The 21137-nt window shown below is 33.4% G+C and overlaps 2 protein-coding genes and 1 long non-coding RNA gene across 12 annotated transcripts in view; 1 reads left to right on the top strand and 2 right to left on the bottom strand.

Moving 5' to 3' along the window:
* Window positions 1-2216: 2216 nt before the first annotated feature.
* Window positions 2217-2742, bottom strand: LOC106672398. The gene is made up of 3 exons (XR_001341256.2): window positions 2658-2742; window positions 2517-2570; window positions 2217-2451 (listed from the first exon to the last, which is right to left on the bottom strand). It is a non-coding gene; the product is annotated as an uncharacterized LOC106672398 (long non-coding RNA).
* Window positions 2743-2904: 162 nt separating this feature from the next.
* On the top strand, window positions 2905-6802 carry LOC106672397. The gene is made up of 8 exons (XM_014403791.1): window positions 2905-3224; window positions 3709-3827; window positions 3886-4137; window positions 4195-4266; window positions 4688-4905; window positions 4967-5048; window positions 5105-5492; window positions 6013-6802. Exons 1-8 carry the CDS (start codon window positions 3067-3069, stop codon window positions 6794-6796), a joined length of 2073 nt encoding a protein of 690 aa, XP_014259277.1. The 5' UTR covers window positions 2905-3066; the 3' UTR covers window positions 6797-6802.
* A 2598-nt stretch (window positions 6803-9400) lies between these two features.
* LOC106672368 overlaps window positions 9401-21137 on the bottom strand; it is a 30761-nt gene continuing 19024 nt past the window's right edge. For 2 of the 10 annotated variants that reach the window (XM_014403743.2, XM_014403740.2), the window contains 10 exons: window positions 16686-16712; window positions 16390-16566; window positions 15458-15606; window positions 15236-15394; window positions 14988-15142; window positions 14606-14763; window positions 10872-11006; window positions 10033-10048; window positions 9789-9867; window positions 9401-9707 (listed from right to left, as the gene is read on the bottom strand). In XM_014403743.2, the coding sequence (XP_014259229.1) occupies window positions 9603-9707; window positions 9789-9867; window positions 10033-10048; window positions 10872-11006; window positions 14606-14763; window positions 14988-15142; window positions 15236-15394; window positions 15458-15606; window positions 16390-16566; window positions 16686-16712 (1160 nt within the window). In that variant the 3' untranslated portion in view covers window positions 9401-9602. Of the gene's footprint in view, window positions 9708-9788; window positions 9868-9930; window positions 10049-10858; window positions 11007-14605; window positions 14764-14987; window positions 15143-15235; window positions 15408-15457; window positions 15607-16389; window positions 16567-16685; window positions 16713-21137 lie in introns of those variants that run through there. The other 8 variants (XR_001341250.2, XM_014403742.2, XM_014403745.2 and 5 more) reach the window with 8 other exon arrangements.

Genomic DNA, 21137 nt, shown 5'->3' with positions numbered 1-21137 from the left:
TCCAAAATTTCATCCACACAGCGAGTGGCCATCAAAGACCCTACGCAAACAACAACCAACTCTGTGTGACTCTCCAATGAAATTCCCGCCCATACCATCACTGAGCTACGTTGGCACTGGGAAAAATTACAGACTTCATGCCTTTCATTTCGCCTTCTCCACACTCTTTCACAAACATCTGGAGATCGTAGAGCAAATCTACACTCTTCTGTAAAAAGGACAGCAGACCAATCGTCCAAAGACCAATGCTGTGTTCTTGAGCAAATGCAAGCCGGGCAACTCTGTGTTCTGGTCAATTCTGGTCCTCTTACGGTGCGAAAAGCCATCAGTTCATACTAATTTAATCTTCTTCGAGCAGTGCGTTCAGAAATTTGGATACCTCGTACTTCCTGGAGCTGCTGAATCGCTTGAACGACAGTAAGGTGCCGGTTTCGCAAAATTCTCTATGTCAAAAAACGGTCATCCTTTGGTTCTGTTACCGGGTCTTCTATGACCAGACCCAATTTCTGAGGACTCAGTTTCTCGAAAACGTCTAACGGCGTCTCTCAGGGTTTCGTAGGGAACTCCGAGTGCAATAGCCGCAAACCTGATGGAACGTCCATCATCAATAAGAGCCACACCACGCGGAACATCCACAGAAGTAAGAGGCATTTTTTAGTTTAAAAATTGAAATGAAGAAAACAAAGATGAAAACTAAACAGTTTACTGCTTCAGAATTCAAATGAGACTAAATAAACATTTTCAATTCCGTAAAAATTAAACATTGAAAAATCTTTTATCCTTATTTTAGATTAAGGATTAAGTGTGTTTACCTCTAATTGATTTTCCCAATTTAAAACATAGCTTAAACAAATATTTATTGCTAAAAACAATGACACAAATTAAGTGCAGAATTTTATTTTACCGAGAAAATGAAAAAAAATCAATTGGGTGGAATTTTTTGCCTGTCGGTGTATATAATTAAAGGGTGTAATTCGACTATGGGCCCGACATTCCTTTTTGTTGGTTGAGACAGTTGGCAGTTGACATACACAGGATGTAGCAACTTGTATAGTACACCATTTAATTCGGAAACGATTAACTTTAGCGAAAAATGGTCTTACACAAACCCCAAGTTAATTTTGGCTCGGAATTGCGTGGTGGTAACATATTTAACATAACTTTCTTTTCCAGCTGGGAAATGACACTAACTTGGTTTTGCCACATTTACTAAAACAAAAATTTTGGCAGCACCGACCATTTTTGACGGAAGACGTGTGAGGGAGGCATGCTTTTTCTAACAAGATGGCCCTCCCCGTTTTAGATTTAAAATGCAGTTTTATACTGTACCTTTTTTGCGCAGCGAGCGTTTTTGAGAATTTATTAAAAACATAAATTTTAATAAATGGACAATCTGCAACAGTACATAATAACAGCTGAGAGTCATTTTAAAAATAAAGTGGACTCTGGATGAAAATGGACTGATGATAAAAAAATCCTTTTTGTAACAAGAGTTCTTTTTTTAAATTAATATAAGCTAAGCGTAAAAGGAACCCCATGATCCCTACCCTATTCTGAGACGATTGCTATTTTAGTTCCTAAATTAACTTGCTAGTGCTATCGTTTTAGCAATAAAGAGGGTGGGCCATCTTGTTACAAAAAGCACCCCTCACGCGTCTTCCGTCGGGCATAAATCAGAAATGGTCAATCCTGCCAAAATTTTCCTTTTAATATTATTGACATAAAATAATCTCTAGAATCGAATTGTACTATAAAAATGGGATTCTCGTTTAAAATAACAAAGTTAATATCATTTCCCATTTTTATGTTAAATCTGTTACCACCACGTGATTCTGAGCCAAAATTACTTGTGGTTTGTATAATACCATTTTTCGTTAAAGTTAATCGTTTTCGAATTAAATTGGTGGACTATAGCATTGAAACACCCTGTACATAATGTATGTTGTGTATTTTTTGTTTTTGTTTGTTTTACAAACGTTTATTATAGTATGATGAGGTTTATTAAAATAACATCCTTAATGAACTCTGAGTGTATAACATTTTTTATTCTTGGACCAGTTTTGGGCTCTTCTATTGCCCTTTTCTCAGCAAATTTATATCAACTCTTTAAAAAAATACTTTACTAGTAAAGTAGTAAGCAATATGTAATATTTAAAGATTGTATTATATATTTTAATATATATTATATACATAAATATTCTATTTCTTTCGTAGGAATCAACAAAACTCTTTCATAGGTCCTTTAGTAAATAAATAAACCACCTTTTATTGATTAGTCTATCTACATTCATTGGAAAGCAAATTAAATCACTAACGATAATAATAATATAATAATAAATTTGTAGTTTCTCAAGAATGACCAATGATGATGGAGAAATATCAAAAAGAAAAGATTAACCGAACTTGCAGAAAAGTCTCAAAATGCCAGCATTTTTTAACACCGTATTCTCACTAAAAAAATTAATTACAATGAAAATACATATTACTATTTATTATGTGATAAATTACATAATAACCTGCAAATACTGTATACAGAAGTGTGCACTATTCTCTGTAAATGGATGTTAACTCTACATAGAAAAAAAGTAATAAATACCAATCATGATATATTGAAATATTGCTGTTATCCTCAATCGTACATAAAAAGAATTTCTTACAGTTGTTCGATTCATTGCACAACATACATTTCAATACAGTGTTTTATGTATCTATTTTGTCACATATTTGTTATAATACTTGTCTTCTCCATTCTTTGTGTGACAATTCTTGCTTTGCTTAGAGTATGTTTCTAGTTAGTCTTGCTATAGTTAACTTTTTAAAATCAATTTCAAAACAATTCTTCTTTCTCACTGAACATTACTTATATCATCAGTGAATTGTTAAAATAACTGTAAACCATATGTTACATAGCAATTAAGGGGCATTTCCTTTTAAACACTTCCAAAGGAACTTGCATCACAAACAAATATTACCGAGAAACACTCAAAAACATTTAAAATTTCAAGTTATAAAAAAAATTCTTCATTATTTTCTTATAACAAACAGTGAAACAATAATTCTATCAAGATGAAATGGCGCGATGTTGTGAGAGATTACCAAAACCAATACTGGAATCTTCTTGACAAACCTTCAATGTTCGCACTGGAAGTATTTGTGTCGAGCACTGATTTAACGACCAAAGTCCTTGATTGGTTGCCAAATCTCGATAAAAAAATGAAAATAAGGTAAATTTTGAAATTTCAACTAGTTTTACAAGTCAGGTGGAAAAATAAAAGGTTCAACAATATGGGATATCCTAAATTGTGTCTGTATTGTTGAATATTTCTATTGGATTCCAATTTTAGCAAACTAAAAATTAAACTTCAGTAGTCTCTTTAGGTTTCCAATCATTCTTTTCTTTTGCTTGACATATTGTTGTAAAAAAAAGCATGCGAGTAAACTTTTGCTTTGTAATCTAAAACTAAATACATTCCATCCCTACATGTATTTGTAAAAGTGGCTGCATACAACTTTGTTGGGTGGAATTAAGCCCCCTTATTAAAGTATTACTCTTAATTATTTCTTTTTCAAAACCAAATAAAATGTTGTGTAATCTTAAAATTTGTCTGATTACATAATAAATCACAATTTAAAAAAATACAAACAGCTTTATCTTAAGACCAAACCTTCATTATACCTAACACATCAACTATTAATTTGTGACTTTAGAATCAAGTTTCACACACTGCCATGTATAGAAATAAAAAGGAATGTTGAAGAAAATCTTACTTCAGCAAACAAACATAGCAAAATAAATGTTAAAGAAGAAGCTCCAACAGAAGCATGTGGTATAATTGCTTGTTAATTAATATAAAATAAAGGTAATATAATTTCTAAAATTCTCAGATTTACAAAACCCAGCTACTGAAAGTCCTGCCGTGCCCCCGGTAAATGAAATAAAGGGCTTTGACCCTACTAGATGTCTTGTAAAAGAGAAGCAGGAACCACCGGTTCCAAAGGTACACAAACTTCCTGGCGAGGCAGATTCAGATACAGAATCAAAGAAAGGCACAGTCAATTACAAAAGTAGCAATTCTAGGCAAAAAGAGTCTACTAACCTGAGTAACCAATCTTCAAGTTCATCTGACTCAGGAACAAGTAGCAGGTTTTTAAAGCAAGTTTTAGTGAGAATATTAATTTAATGTATTATTTCAGAAATATCTTCTGCTGATACAAAAGCTACAAACAAAACAGACACTGTTTTGAAGACAATCCCATTTAATAATGGTAGGATTAAAATGTATATTTAATGTTCAAATTATAACAACTTTTTTTTTCCTGTTTTTTAAATGTTAATGTACAATATGTATATTATAATATAAATGTAAAATTAACATGACCTTTTTTCGTCATAAATAATTTTAGCTTTTAACCAATACAAGTTTTTTTTTGTAAACTTCATTGTTTCTAGAAGAAACACATGTAAATAATTAGACACCAATAAATGGTCTGATCTGCCTTGGTTGCAAATTCTTTGATGCATAGTATCAAAAGACAAGTCCATTTGTTTTGGCATACAAACCGCCATGTCATTTTTAGAATTTTCCTTTTTTTGTTCTTATTCTGTTTATTTTTCTTTTGAATGAGTTAATGTTAAACGAAATATCTGCTTTTAATATTGGTAAATTAAATAATCTTGCTGTTTTAGGACAAACAGTAATTTTTGCATCAAGTCCAGCAGAACTGTTATACACGCTCATGAAGGTGCCATTAGCAGTTAACTTTTTTGTTGATGGCCCAACATTAATCGGGAATACCTTTATTGCTCTACAACAGTTTGCCGAAGCTGTATCACTTTCTCTTGATTCCTATAGAAATATTCCTTGTTCAGCTATCCTCGATGAGAAATTTTCTATTTACAATAAGGTAGGCTACTGATTATATGTCAAACTTTTTCTCAATTAATTATATTTTACTTACTTTGCAGAAACATTATGTAGGATATGTACATCTTGACTTAAGGCTCACTTGTCTTGGATACCAAGTAACACATCCACTGACCGATGACCGTAAGTAGTTTTACAGAATGTTTATTTTTAAAAATTGGAACCTTTACTATTTACAGAGAACCCAAACGATGAAAAGGTGGACCCAGAAAAGCCGACTGAATCACTGAGAGTGCTCAAACTAAATGGAAAGTCACGGCCGTATAAAGAGAGGGCAAATAGATTGCTAAAAAGTGAAAGAGTTACAGAACATTTTCACCCGGCCTATTTCAAAGCTGCTCTATCAGGTCCACCGATGATACTTGAAGAAGACTTTGATGAATACCATGATGGAGATACAGATGAGGATGATTCTTCTGAAGATGAATTGCCACCTACAAAACTAAAACCGAAAAAAATAGTACTTTCTCCTAGGCGTGCTAAAAGAGAGTGGCTCAGATATAAATGCACAGATGTTGATACTATCATTCAAAGAAAAGTATTAGAAGATCACATCCTAAAAGGAAAGTAAGTAAAGAGTTTGTTTTAAACTTAAAATCAAAATTCTTGTTTCAAAATTAAATTCATCTTATGAAAATGGATACAACTCAGAAAGTTAATGGAATTTTAAATCCCTCCTTTTATTTGAGAGAGTATCAGGTAAATGGTCATTAATTAATTAAATGGCCATCTGATCCTCACTCAACTAATTTCACTGGTCTATCTTCACACCACCCCCATTTTGTTTCCATAACAATTTTGAAAATATTGACATGAACAAATGAATTATTACTTACTTTTACAGCAAATAGTATTCACAATAATTCCAATACTATTTTAAAAAGTGTTTATTTTTAAAGATATGTTCAACTAGTTGTGAGCTATCAGATAAAACAATTAGTGTAAAAATCAATTCTATTCTTTCTGTTGTTTAGGTAAATTTTAATTAGAACATTTCTCTTTGGTAGAATAATCTAATGCCTGAGATAATAAATACCATTCTTCAGTGAACTGATCTTTGTTACTAATACAATTTGTTATTTTTTAGACCTCCTTTCCAGAAGGGAAGTCCATTCCGTGGCCTTGTCTGTCCAGCATATCTAAAGAGTAAAAACATAGACTGGAGTGAAGAAACTGAATGTGGTAAAGGAAAAACAACTCAAAACGTTCAGTATATCCCTTGTCCAAACCAAAAGCAGGGCCAACAATCGACCATGCCACAATTTGAATACAATTGCAAAGGGAACATTTGGCCGGCATCTGTCAATAACCAATTAGATGATTTGCCAGACTGCCCATCAGAGATGGCGAACCCCAATTACGATCCTTATATGCAGTCAGCACAGAAGAATCTTACATCACAACAAGAGACAAATTGTCATATGAAGACTACATATGGAAGTAAGGATGAGGAAGAAATCGACCCAGAAGAGGCACTCAACACGGTTGCTGGGATAAACAAGAAAGTTGAACACTGGAAGAAAGTGTTGGAAGATTTAGTGTTGGATTCTGAAATACAAATGCGGCGCCTAGATGCTTTGGAACACACTAATTCTAAGCATACGGTAGAAGACAATGAAGAACAGTTAAAAAAAGAACAAGTGCAAATACCATATGACCAGATTTCAGAGCAAATGATTCCTCAGATTGTACAACATATTCCAGATATATTAGCATCATCTCACCAAGAAGCACAGAAGTATAATCAACGAACAAAAGAAAAAAATGCTTGTTCATCTGGAAGGTTCTCCTCAGAAAATAAAGGACCTCACCACGCAAATGAACAATGGCAACAACTTAAAGAATTTTGTAAATGTACAATACATCAATAATTATGATCTTCCCCTTTTATTACTATGATTAATATTTTTAATGAAAAGTACTATATATTTGTTTAACTTAAATAATTGCACCTTTTTGGGGGATTCAATTTTAAATTAATTATTGATATTAATTAACAGTTCTTCCCTTGTAAGAAGAAGTGCTGTATCTCCTAAGTTTTGTAGTTTTACTTTTTTTACCATTGTATTCTTAGGTATGCTTCCTATTGAACAAACTGATAAAATATATGTAAATCAGTTCAGAAATATTAAAAATATCAGTTTAAAATAAATATGTACTCTACATAGCTTAAAGCATATCGAAGAAAATACTAGTAAAAAAAAAGTATTTCCAAAATTTTACCTATCTTAAATAAAAATTGCTTCTATTACTATATAAAATTAACTCAAGTGCCACTTACGTTATGTTATTTTTCACTTGTTTTACACCATGAAAATTCATTTCCTGCATAAAACATATCAATTAGTAGGGAGATGGATTCTATTGAACAAAGGAAAGGAAAATGCAGTGGTATTAATTTAAATATTTATTTCATTATGTTACATTTCTATTGCATTGTAAAAGAAAGAATAATAAAAAAAAAAAACAATGTATGCTTGTAAAAGCACTTTCTTTTCGGATACCACCTTTTTTATAAGTAATTATCACAAATCTTTGATAGTTACATTTCACATAACAACCTTTTCTGATAACAAAAAATAAATAAAGGTGAATCAATAAATAAGTTATTAATTATAATAAAAGGCTTTCAGGATTATGAAAAGTGAAGATACGAGTCCTAGGCCACAAAATTTTAAAAATATGGCAACTCAATTGAGGTCAATCAGCATGAAAAACTTCAAAGCTCAATTTCTCAAAACTAACAAATATCAAAATATCAATGGTATTTCTTCTTAGCAGGGCAGAATTTTGGTTTTTTTTTTTTTTTTGCTCAAGTGTGAATGGGAGACTGGCCATCTTACTTTACATTTCTGCCAATTCTCTTTGGAATATTTTTTCCCTTAGTTTAAAAGATTTTGTATCTGCCGTATCTACTAAAGTCGGGGATCGGCCTGAAAAATGTCAACAGATAATCACCATAGCTTCGTTTGACATTGCCCATGGAATCTATGCTCAACTGAAGTGCAACTTTCTGACCTGGCTGCTTTTTCATTGCCAAATGCTACATTTTCAGAAGGATTCATCATTTGGCTTTCTCTAACCTCTTCAACTCAAGAAATTGGCAGAAAATATATGTGTTTTAATTTAATTTTCAATTAATTTTGTTGTTAATAATTACAATTAATTAAAGTTTTTAGTTGAGATAAAAAAGTCAATGGCACAAGTGGGATTCGATCCCACGATCTTTGGCTAGATATGCCGCTGCTCTACCACTTAAGCTATCGTGACCTCGATCCACTCGGACACCAACTTCCCATCTCAACCCCACCTTTTGAGTTTTCCCTCCTTAGTTGTTAATAATACTGGACAAGTTCCTACCACTCCACATTCTCCCTTAACCCTACTATCAATTTTTTATTACTGTACAAATCCACCAAATGTGTCTGGCACCCACCAATCGAGCTCCCTGGAACACCTTCAATTTCATTGATATTGGAAATTAGAACTTTAAATTTAAACACAACTAAACCAGTGTCAGAAAGCATGATTTTCTTGAGCCTTTGAACCATCAATTGTTTCATGATCAACAACTTACTGTTTGTACAAAAAGTGTTAGTAAATTCATTTAACATTTTTAAATGGCCATATTTTAAAACAATTAATTGTTTATTTTAAGCGGTTGGTAACAGCAGAGGTCACATCAACCCCTGGGACGTATAAAAAAAATATTTGTATGGATGAAGAGGTTGCTGTACTGCTGATAGGACCTGTACCCTTCTGTACACCTCAGACAGAAGGATAAAAAGAAAATGAGGGAACAATGGAACTCACTCATTGGACACAAAACAATCCAAGAACCTCCTAACAATTTTTTTAAGGAAAGAAGTAGTAGAATGTATCAAGGGAAGCAGGAAAAAACTGGCAATTCTAACAGGATTCTTAACAGGACACTGCAAACTAAACAGACGTTTTTAAGAAGAAACACCAACACACCTATTAACAAACTGTAGCGCTACATTTGCCTGCAGGAAGGAGTGCTTTGGGACATATAATGTAATTGTAGAAGAAATTCGACCACTGAAACCTACTAATCAAATTCTTAGATGAACTAGGACTCACCAGTGTACTATAAGCACAGAATGGGGGTTACAACAGCTCTTAAAGAGCGCAGTATAATTCACACCTCAACTAATACATCTACATCTGACCTCTGAATTTGAACCTTAGAACTTTCCTTACAATGATAACTCGCCATGTCAATGCCTTTATTATTGTGGCCACAAATGCCTCAACAATTAATTAAACAAAACTATGTAATAATTTTTAAAAATTTTGCTAAATCATTCATTAAAAAGCGTATTAAAATCTATTTTCTTTTTAAATTGGGAAGGGAAATCAAAACGTAAATTTTTTTGTGTTTTACAAAACTTGTTATTAGACATTACAATTTAAATACATTTAATTATTTATCAAATATATAAAAAATTTATTTGTACAATTAACAGAATATTTTTGTTGGAAAAAAATAATATTGTAACAATCATGTTTCATTGGACTGCCTTTTTCAACTGCATTTTTTCAAAAAATAATTAGTTAAATATATATAGCTTGTAAAAACAAGATTTTAGAAGTTTGAACCAAATTCTTAAAATGAAAATACTTAATCTCCATAATAAGACAAATATCACACTGGTGTTATTCATTTAATCTTGCTTTCCTTAGATCTTGGATAATCTTTTCAATAGAATTAGATGCTGCTTCAAGGCTATCTTTTGGTACTGCCTCAAACAAGGTTTCAACCTAAAACAATTTTACTCCTGTACCAAAATGTTACATAATTATGTCATTTAACAAAAGTTTTATTTTCTCCTTATTACTCACCTGCATCACATTTTTGCTTGGAGAATTTCTACTTTCACTTAAATTAACTCTGCCATCAGAATCTGCAATACTCAGAACCCTGTAGGCAAACATAGACTTTGATTGCAAGTATTGAATGCTTTGTATAGGGACTTTTACTTACATATTACTGACAAATTTTTGTGCATATAATTAAATATTATTCAAGTAAAGCTACGTTAGCTTGAAAAATCCTTTTCACAATTGAAGAAAGAATGAAACTCACCTCTTCCCAAGTGTTGCTGGAAGCAAATATTCTGAACTGAACATGCCGATGTTTCAAATAAATATAACTGACTACATAAATGAACCCACCAATTAATGCAAAATAATAATTTTCTTACTGTAATTTTAATCACATCACATAATCTGAGTCAATCAGTAAATACTAATGTCTATAAATGTCGTAAGCTGTGTATTTGGTGTATAGTAAAAAAAATAAATAAATAAAAACTTCCTTTCTTGCCGATTAGTTTTGATTTATTAAATCTTCATCAGGGTTATAAAAATAACTGAATATTACTATCAAGATAATTTATATAATATTTATAATTTTGTATTTTTACCTGTTATCACAGGAATTAGTAATTTAAAACTCACAATTTTTAAATAAAAATTGTGTTGTGAGAGTTAAACTGAACATTTTAAATAAAAATTTTGATTTATGTGATTACAGGTAAAAATACAAAATTGTAAATATTATATAAATTGCCTTGATTGTAATGTTCAGTCATTTTTGTAGCCATGATGATGATTTAATAAATCAAAACTACTTGGCAAAAAAGGTTTCATTTAAAATTGCCTTTATAACAAATCATGGAAACCAACAACCGAATGACCTTCACTTTAATAACTGAACGTGTATTTAGAAATTTTTTTACTTCAGTAAAAAAAAAAGAAAAGAAAAAACAGTAATGTTAATGTAGTGAGTTTCAGGGTCCCCTGTTCCACCTTTTGGAGGATATCTTTTTTTTTTTTTTTTTTTTTTTTTGTTAGTAAAGACTTATTAGTTTATTATCATTACAATAATACTTAAAGTTTAAACAAATTACCTGTTTAACGTACCATCCGATTCTGGACTGCTTGTCAGATCAATGAGTGGAATTGGAGATCTAAGCGGAGTGCTATCAGATTTACTAGATGAAGCAGGACTTAAGTTCAGATGCAAGGATGTTTTGCATGTTTTCTTCTTCTCTTTATCTGCAAAACCATCATAATCTACAGCAAAACCATCATAGTCTACAGCATAACCATTATAGTCCAACAACTTTATATAGATTATTTAAAATATTGGTTTTACATACACTAAACACAATGATTTTTTTTGATAAAAGAGTTGTGAAGTGGTAGGATTCACGGTTTTCTATCCATTTGGGTGGGCTACTGTTGGTTGTCCAATTGCATTCAAATCCAAGAATCTTGCCTTTGGCTACTTTACATTAAGTAGCCAATTACACATTAATTAAATATATAGATTTATTTTTTAAACAATTTATTTGAACACAAACATACATTTAAAATTAGGGCCAACAGTGTCAAGTGGGTTAGACATTTGCCTCACAGTTCATTATGGGTCTTGGGTTTGTCATTTGACTACAAGTTATGTATTGATTCTCAGCATAGTCCCTAGACTTTTGTTGCTTACGAACTAACGAACGTAGGTAAGCCTTCATGCGGGAAGTAAAAAAAAAATTTGACCTCCAAAATCTAAATTTCCACTTGCATTTTGCGTTTCAAACCTTTATGAACAAATATGGTTCCGTGTATTAAAAAATATTAAAAAAGCCGAACTGCATAATATTTATTTCAAAAATAAAGTAAAATGTATCTTTCTGAATGTACACAATGTGAAAATTTATTCTAGATAACAGATCCAAAGTCAATAACTTAAAAATAAAGGGCAATAACTAATTTCCCAAAGAGGGAAATAATATCTTTAAAAAAAGTTGTAATAAATATAACGATACAAATACATATAGTTAAAAGTAAAAAGTAAAATGTTTAACCTTACATGTCCCTTCAATGGAACTCTGAACCATACTGGAGGAATTATTTCTCCATGAAGAAAGAGTATAAAAAAGAGTTAAGGAAATCTAAGCATAAAGCCTGGAGGAACTTTTGCTTGGAAACAGAAACAATTAAGGAAAGTTCTCGTATTTTTAAACTTCTGGAAAAGGATTGTATTAATCCTTTAGGTTTATTACAGGATGATAATGGGGTGTACACCACATCCTGTGAGGAGACCCTGAACCTGATGGCTAGAATTCATTTCCCCAGGTCAGACTCTTCCACCATCCCAGCCGAGGTTGAACTACCAACACCAAACCAGTCATAAGGCTAATGAGGTAATTTCCTGGGAGGGCTACTAATGGGCAGCATAGTCCTTCAAGAAATACAAGGCAGCTGGGATGGATGGAATATTCCCTGCCCTCCTTCAAAAAGATACACCTAGTCTATCTAGTACAATAAGGGATCTCCTAAGTCTGGCATTGGGACATATACAAAAATGCTGGAAGGAAATAAGGGTAATTTTCTTACCCAAACCAGGTAAGGTCTCATATCAAATACCTAAATTGTATAGACCTATAAGTATATCTTATAATTTCATAAAAATTATAGAGAAAATTTTAGATAGATATATTAGGCATGATTGTGGAATGGAAAAATCCCAATCAGCATGCCTACTTACCAGGAAAATCAGTGGAAACTGCCTTGCACTCACTAATAGGCAGGATTGAGAAATCATTGTTTAATAAAGAATATACACTAGGTTGCTTCTTCGATATTCAAGGGGTATTTGATAATGCTGATACTTCTTGCATTATATCAACATTAGATAATTACAATGTCGACCATCACCTTACTAGATGGGTGAAGACCTATTTGGTGGGGAGGATGGTCAATATGTGCTTAGGTGGTAGCACTCTTAGAATTAATGTCAAAGGAGGCTGTCCACAGGGAGGCTGTTTGTCACCTCTTTTATGGCTAATTACAGTAAACAGCTTAATAGAACTTCTGAATAATTCAGGTTTCTACAGTCAATTATTTTCAGATGATGGTACCATAATGCTTACAGGTAGGGATCCCCTGAGTCTTTCACTACTGATGGAAAACGCCATGGGATTGCTTTATAGGTGGTGTTGTGACAAAGGTTTATCAATTAATCCTGCTAAACTAGAATTGATAATGTTTAGCAGGAGAAGAACATTAGGTAATTTTAAAAACCCTAAATTTCAGGGCATAGAATTAAAGTTAGTGGATTCCATCAAATTCCTTGGTGTGAAACTGACACTCGACAGGAAACTTGATTGGAAAGGTCATATTAATAACATATACAGGAAAGGCACTTTATCAAGGGTACAATGTAGGAGAATTGTCAGTAAAACATGGGGCAACAAGCCATGGGTAGCCAAATGGCTATATACTGCAATTATTCTACCTAGATTCTTTTTCGCAGCTTTAGTATGGTGGAAAGGTCTAGAAAACAAAGGGAATAGTAATAAATTAAGGTCATTTCAAAGACTAGGTTGTTTGATGATGACAGGAGCATTTTCAACCACACCCACCCTAGCACTTGAAATCATGAAATTTTATTTTCCATAAGTGTTCTATTACACACATTGATGGGCCAGATTTCCGCCTGAAAAACGGAGGTGTTATTGCCAAGAGGGGAGGAGATGCTGATTCCTAATTTTGGTATGTAGATTTCCTCCCCTCTTGGCAATAACACCTCCGTTTTTCAGGCGGAAATCTGGCCCATCAATGTGTGTAATAGAACACTTATGGAAAATAAAATTACGGGAAAAGATATTAAAAATTTTTCTGACAGTCAGGCTAGTCTTAGGGCATTAGAAAAAGCTTTGTCAACCTCACGACTGGTGGAGGAAACTATAGATGTTATCAATAGGATCTCTTTCAGGTTTAAGAACAAGGTAACCCTTATTTGGATACCAGCACAAAAAGGACACCATGGCAATGAAAAGGTGGATGGCCTAGCCAAAGAAGGTTCTTATACTGCGTTTGTTGGACCACAACCGGTATTACCTCACTTTATGAGCACAGCGAAAGAGAGTATCAATAACTGGGGCATGAAACAATTCCTTAGGGAGTGGAATTTATCCCCCGGACACAGGCAATCGAAAGAGTTTGTTAAGATCAAACCAGCAGAATCGAAATGGCTATTCTCTATCTCAAGGAAGGGAATTTGGAGGCTGGTAGGTATCCTGATGGGCCGCTGCCCACTGAGGAGACATCTCTCCGCAATGGGTATTCTATCAGATCCCTTTTGCCGTTTTTGCAAAATAAAAGAAGAAACGGCAAGGCACTACCTCTCTGAGTGTGATAGGTATGCTAGGTCTAGATTTGAAATCTTTGAAAGAGAGAACATCATCAAATCACTCCCCGAGATTAAACGGTTCAAAATCTTGGGGTTTGTGAACAGATCTCTACAGGTTTATGCAGGACATGTGAGCCGACCAAGTCCCGGACCTTTTAGGGATGGGGTACGAGTCTACCCAGGCATTTAACCCCTTGGGTCTTGGTCACCCACCCTGCATAATATATATAGTTATACTGCGAAGCTGATTGCCATAAGCAAATGTCTAATAGTACCTTCATACAATAAAATAGCCATTNTATATATATAAACTTTACATGTGTCCAATTGTCTTTGAATATATTAATAAAAATCTCTTTAAACTATCCAATGTGGCATACTACCATGTATACATTTTAATTATGTTTTTTAATGTATTACATAAAATTGTATATATGTATATTGTATAATAAATTTGTCTTACTTGTTCTCAGTGGTAGTTCGTCATCTGTGCATAATCTTTTAGCAGCTGCATTAACTTCTTTCAGCAGGTTTATAGGTGGGCTATCAGACCAAGAATCAATATTTTCTATTTTTTTCTTCATTTTTTCTGTCAACCTATCAAGCTCTTCCATTTTTTCCCTTGAAATAAAAAGGAAAATGAAAACTTTTCACCTTATAGTTTGGGTGATTTCCAACCAATTGTGGTGGAACTGGATCCCACAAAGAACAGTACACAGACTTAAATAGTGAAGATGATAAAATGTTGAACTTGTCTTATATAAAGACCAAGCCCAGCAAGGATAATCAATAATAATCAGAAATGACCAAACTACATTAAATTTTTAATTTAGCATTTTACTAACTGTAATGATTTAGCATAGTGTTGATCATTCAACAATTCTTTGCTGAAAGCTCCACACCTAGTTGGGCAGTGCCTCGCCTCTTCTTTTTTTCGAACAATTTCCTGAGTCCAAACCTCCCTGAATGTTCCAATATCCTCTAAAGGTGTAACATTCACCTACAAATAATTTGAATGTAATAAATACTTGTATATACATATAGTACAGAAATCTATACACTAATAGAAATTTATTTTATGAATTTAATCAACCTTTAGCTGTCCTTGTGATCTGGAACCATTAAAAAGGAAGTACCAGCCATCTATGTAAGCAAGACCAGCAGACAGGGTCGTTAAATCAACTGTTGCTTTTAAAATTTGTTTCTGGTCTGTTATTTGCAACACTACATTAAATTCGAGTTCATTATCTGCCTACAAGTAAATACTAACAATTATTTTAAGATTTAACTAACTTGATTAACACATTTGGTTTACCTTGTAAAGCATTCCTGAAGGAAGCTCAACTTTCCAGCCAGTATTATATACAGGATTTAGATCATCACATATAACAGGGGTATTTAATACAACATCTTCTCCTTTTACACGAGCATTAAATGTAACATAAGAAGTTAACTTATCATTACCTAAAACATAATTTCTTTATGCTGTAGGTTTTTTTAATTAAACCTATCTAATATTCTTTAAACTTTTTTATTTATGAAAAACAATTTATTTCTTCTGTCTTCATTGTATTTTTTTCTTTGTATAGATGAAAATTATTCTTTTATTTTTTTGAGCCTTTTAGAAGGTAGAATTTGAATGAAAAAAATTTTTTCTTCGATATTTCAATTTTTTAAAACATTTGAAGTTCTTAATAATTGTTTTAACAAAATCAAATTTGTTGAACACATGAAAATTGATTTTTTTTTTCATTGAAATTCTACTTTCAAAAAGACCTACAAAATAAAAGAATAATTTTTATATACAAAAGTTTCTTAAAACAATATTCTTGTTGTACAATATTACATATTATTATAATTTTTTACAATTACACATTACATTTTTGTTTGTATTAAACTTAACAGAATATGAAGTTCATAATTTCAATAATTTGTTTACTCTTTGTTTTGAACAGCAGGCTGTCATGCATTGTGAAAACCGGTGTACTGCCATATTTAATGAAGTTGTCAGGAATACCAGCATTCTTTTAAAATCATACTGTAGATTATTGTAAATGATATTTAAGAGTATGTATGAATGTCTGTATACACATACATAGAAGACCTGAGGGGCTCCCGCGAGGTCTGTTGGTAGCACACATGAGCACATACTTCCCAGAGTTACGTAATATAACTTATGTAGCAATTACTAGAGAGCTATATTTATAAAATATTTAAACTAAAAAGTATCCCTTAACTTATACTTACTAGTTTGAGAGGTTTTGAAAAGAGAATTCACAGAAGGTAAATTAATAGCACCTCCAATATCAACTCTGGCGCTAAAATATTTGGGTATTTTGAAAGGTTCCATTTGTAAAAGGGACCAATTACTGTCTGTTGTTTGTGTGTCTATGTTCACTATTTGTTTTGGCGGTGTTGATAAATCTGAAAAATTAAAATTAAAAATAATTCATAGTTTGGTCATCATAAGCATTCATATAAACTCATCCTAAGTTGATTTTGTGTAGGGAATAAATATTTTATTCTATTTTATGTGCACTGACCTATGACATCTTCAGATAAACCGGAATCTAAAAACAAAATAATACAAGAATTACTTGTATTATGTATATAGTAATTATTATTATTGTTATTGGTATGTGGAGCACATAACTCTGGGTAGTTATCCACCACCATAAATAAAAATGCCTATTGTCTTAACTATTGTATTATTTATTGATTTTTTTAATTGCTTCACCTCTTCCTTGTTGCCTTTACTTTAATAATAATTTAATAAACTGCTTCAATAATTTATTCATTAATACTGATTTCTGGGCCTAATTGGCTTCCCTCTAAAGGGATCATAAGAGTTATAACAGGCTCAAAATGATTACTTAAATTAATTGTGTGGACATTTGTTTTTTGCTCCACTTTGGAAGAAATTTATTTACGGTTTAAAGTTTACCCACAACTGTGCAAGTTGTAGCATGATTTGAACAATTGTGAGCTGATTGGTTTGCACAAGTGCGAGTACTTTTGGATTTTGGTTATCAGTTCGTGATGGTTCGATCCCAGAATTATTGGGCCTGTGGCTTAAACCATAGAGCAAACCACTGGTAAGGAGTTCAAAACATATTATGTGTGAGAATTACTTGTGTGAAAATATCAGCTAAAGTTGAGCTCTTTATAAACAAGACCATTAACCCTTTGGGCCTTCATTTCCAGCTGTTTTAGTGACAAACATCTTTTCTTGCCCCTTGCTACTTTATCTAGTAAACACTATTTATAGTAAACAACATTTACAATCACTTTACGAATTTTGGCAAATCACGTTGTAGTCGACTCAAGCTCTTTCATTTTTGCTTCAGAATTGCACAGTTTGATTTAATTTTTTAGCTTCTTATTATTCTAAGAGACTCTCATTTTCTCGAAGGGATTTTTTTTTTAACTGATCCTTTTTCTTGAAATATGGAGAAAGACAGTGATGGAAAAGAACCACCAGATAAGTTAGAATGAGAGACTGACATGAACATTCCTGGGTGTAATACAAAGGTTAGTACAGTTACGGGATCCCGGTCCTTTTCAAGTTATTATAGAAAATAAAAACCTGGCCAGAACTGATGTAACAAGAATATGCATCCAGTGACGATCAAGAGAATGACTACTGAATGCAAGGACGTAACAAACAACATTACATCATTTCAAAAAGTTGGCCGAAAAAATTACGAGGGGAATTGAATTATGCAATATCAGCAAACAATCTCTTAAATTAGCAAGTATTAAAAAATAAAATGTTAAAACATATATTCCCAAGCATCTGTTAGCACAAAGATGTATTATTAGAGGCAAACATATAGAAATCTCACAATAAGAAATTTAAGAGGTAATAAGAGACTGTTATAGGAATCAATTAACTTTCTAGAAATAAGACAACTTAACCAAAGGGCTAGGGATGAAACAGGAGAAGACAAATTTTTGCCATCTTAATTAATTTTAATAACAAAACATTAACAATATCCCCCTAATGTAGTGCGTAAACATTATGCATTGTGACGTTATTCCATACATACAAAGAGTAATACAAAGGGAAAACATTCTTAAGTTTGGACATTTTTCAGATAATGTAAAGGCAGCAAACAATGCAAAAATTGTGGCAAAGTACTCGAGGCAAATGCCTGTGTCAATACAGCTTTAAAATATGTACAGTGCCATATATATGTCCCATAAAACTACAGATTCCAAAAAATTGTTCGCAATATGCCACAGAAAAAAGAATAATGTAGATTTTGTAGGAGCAAAATATTGCCTATTTTGAAGAATTGTCCAAGGAAACAATCAAAAAACAAAGCTCCTCTTGCTGACTACAGAAGAAACAACAATCTTCCAATTAAAAAAATTAATACAATGAGGTAACACTGAAAAATGTGCAAGAAGGATTAATCAAATTCAATCCAAATCGTAGAAATGAAAGAGACATTGTTAACAAAGGTGCTATGGATATGAAACAGCATTTACAATCATCCAGAAAATTCAGGAAGAGCAAAATTTAAAACAAGATGTGAATATTAAAATTATCAATGATAATCCTTTGGAAAAAAATGATAAGTGACAGAATAAATAATATAGTGTAGTCTTAAAGGGGAAGTCATTACAGATTCCAATAGAAAGAATCCTAAACACAGTTTAACAAAGGGAAAATATACAAGATAGATGTAATATTAAGAATTCAATGGAATGCTAGATCTCTAGTTGCAAATAAGGGTAACTTAGAAGCCATTCTACACTAAAACAATATAATAGCTATTACAGTAGCTTAACCGAAACTTGGTTTTGACCAGATCACTCTTATAATTTTAGAAGTTATACCTTGAGTAATGATAGATCAAACAGAAAAATAGGAGTGGCCCTTCTGATCAAAAATAACATGAGTTATAGGTTGTTAAATATTTCAGTCTGCCTGAATAATGTGTTTTGTATAAGAGCAATCATTCATTTTAAAAAATTTAAAAATTAAAATGAAAAGATTAATTCTTTCAATTAAATACTCTTTTTATCTAAAGTTTTGGTTGAGATGAAAAAGTTAGTGTCACGAGCGGCATTCGAACCCATGACCTTTGTCTCAATAAGCCGCTGCTTCTAAAAACTTCCTGAACATAAGATGGCGTTTAAAAATAGCAAGTTCTGCACACGGTCCCGATAAAATCCCTTATGTATTATTAGAAAAATTACCTTCCTAACAACAATCTCAGTTGGGAGGCACAAGACCAACCCCCAACTTCCCCCCTGGCCAGCGCATTGAGGCAGGCTAAAAGGAGATATGGCCACCCTAATCCTAAGTTGTTATGCAATCCGTGGCGAAGGATGAATGGCACTGGGGTGAAAAAGAATAGTGTCTCAAACGGAGCCCTCAGGGAACCGGCCAACACCCTCCTGCTGTATCTAGGTTACCCCAGTCTGCTGGGGCTGACACCTTATATCCCTAGCTATTCGTGGGAGCCATATGGAATCTAATGCAAATACAAAAAAAAACAATCACCCGGGTCAGGCCCAGAGGCCACCCATCCAGGCAGCAGTGCCAAACCCAAATATGCTCCCTTCAAGGCAAAAAGCCTGGAGGAGATCGATCAACTCTTGGCAGATGAGATTATTAAGGTCCGCCTGTCGGGAGCCTCCAGAAACAGGAAGGAGGGAGTTGAATACATGAAGGCACGAAGGACAATAATCCAGGACAACTTCATAAAGGTGACCCTGAAGCCGACAAAGGAAAAGAAGCAGGAGAAAAAGTCAGCTCATATGACAAAGCCTGCTTCGAGGGCTTGTATAGTGTTTAATACAAGAATTAGCTGCACACTAATACCGGAACTATGTTCTGGCGACTTTGTTATAGTGATCCTAACAGCAAAGACTGCAGGTGGAGAAAGAAGATTGTTAATCTGCTCTGCCTACTTCCCAAGAGAGGAACAGTGCCCACCCAAGTTGCTGGACGACATTGTGACGTACTCTAGAGAACAAAACATGAAACTGGTCATGGGATGTGACGCAAATGCCCACATTATATGGGGTAGCACTGACATCTAAACGGGACTCATGGCGTTGATTTTGTGAGGAAATCACTGAAACACCTCAATGTGCCCACTTACACAGAGTCCTTATCAGATTACCTAACTGGTGAAGGGTTACATATTGCTAATTTAGGCACAGAACCCACCTTCATAACCCGATGTAGGCAAGGAGTCTTAGATTTGACAATCACTTCCCAAGAGGCTGATGAGTACATCTTAAACTGGAATGTATCCAGGGAACCATCCAAGTGTGATCACAGGCACGTCAGATTTGATACTCCCTCTCTCATAGAAATAACATACAGGAACCCCAGGAATACCAATTGGATAGGCTATAAAAGAACCCTCCAACATAGGGGATACAAGAACTACACAACAGGGGATAAAGAAGGAATTCAGAGACAGGGAGGGCCTGGAAATTTCTATGCAGGAGCTAACTAACGCCATATTAAGCTCATGTACTGAAAACTGCAAGAAGGTTAAATAAACACAAAACAGTCTGGTGGAACAAACACCTAAACTACAGAGAGCTCGAGTAAGGACTTTAGTCAACCAAGCTAAGGCCCATAATGAGTGGGATTCATATACAAATGCCTTGATCCAGTACAATAAAGAAATCTGTAAAGCTAAACAGGACTCATGGTGTTGATTTTGTGAGGAAATCACTGAAACACCTCAATGTGCCCACTTACACAGAACCCTAACCAAGGATGGTACAGGGGGGCAGGTAAGCTTCATCACAAAGACAGATGGAAGCTCACACAAATGGAAGAAGACACACTCTCTATACTGTTTGAAAATCACTTCCCAGGAGCACAAATAATACAAGAAGAAATACATGTACCTGAACACTCAAAACTAATAAAAACTACAAAGGAAGAGTGGAAGGAGGTGGCCGCCATAATAAAACTTAGCTGGGCACTCGAGAAGTTCAGCCCATACAAGGCACCAGGA

Source organism: Cimex lectularius, unplaced genomic scaffold (assembly GCF_000648675.2).
Source record: "Cimex lectularius strain Harlan isolate CLEC.00 unplaced genomic scaffold, Clec_2.1 scaffold222, whole genome shotgun sequence".
Lineage (NCBI taxonomy): Eukaryota > Metazoa > Arthropoda > Insecta > Hemiptera > Cimicidae > Cimex > Cimex lectularius.
This window is presented reverse-complemented; position numbering and strand designations above follow the sequence as displayed.

Excerpts from the sequence above, each read along its gene's own strand:
- LOC106672397 (XM_014403791.1), top strand. The coding sequence starts at position 3,067 with ATGAAATGGCGCGATGTTGTGAGAGATTACCAAAACCAATACTGGAAT. Across the intron at positions 4,138-4,194 it reads TTCATCTGACTCAGGAACAA|AAATATCTTCTGCTGATACA; the intron begins GTAGCAGGTTTT and ends GTATTATTTCAG. Across the intron at positions 4,267-4,687 it reads GACAATCCCATTTAATAATG|GACAAACAGTAATTTTTGCA; the intron begins GTAGGATTAAAA and ends TTGCTGTTTTAG.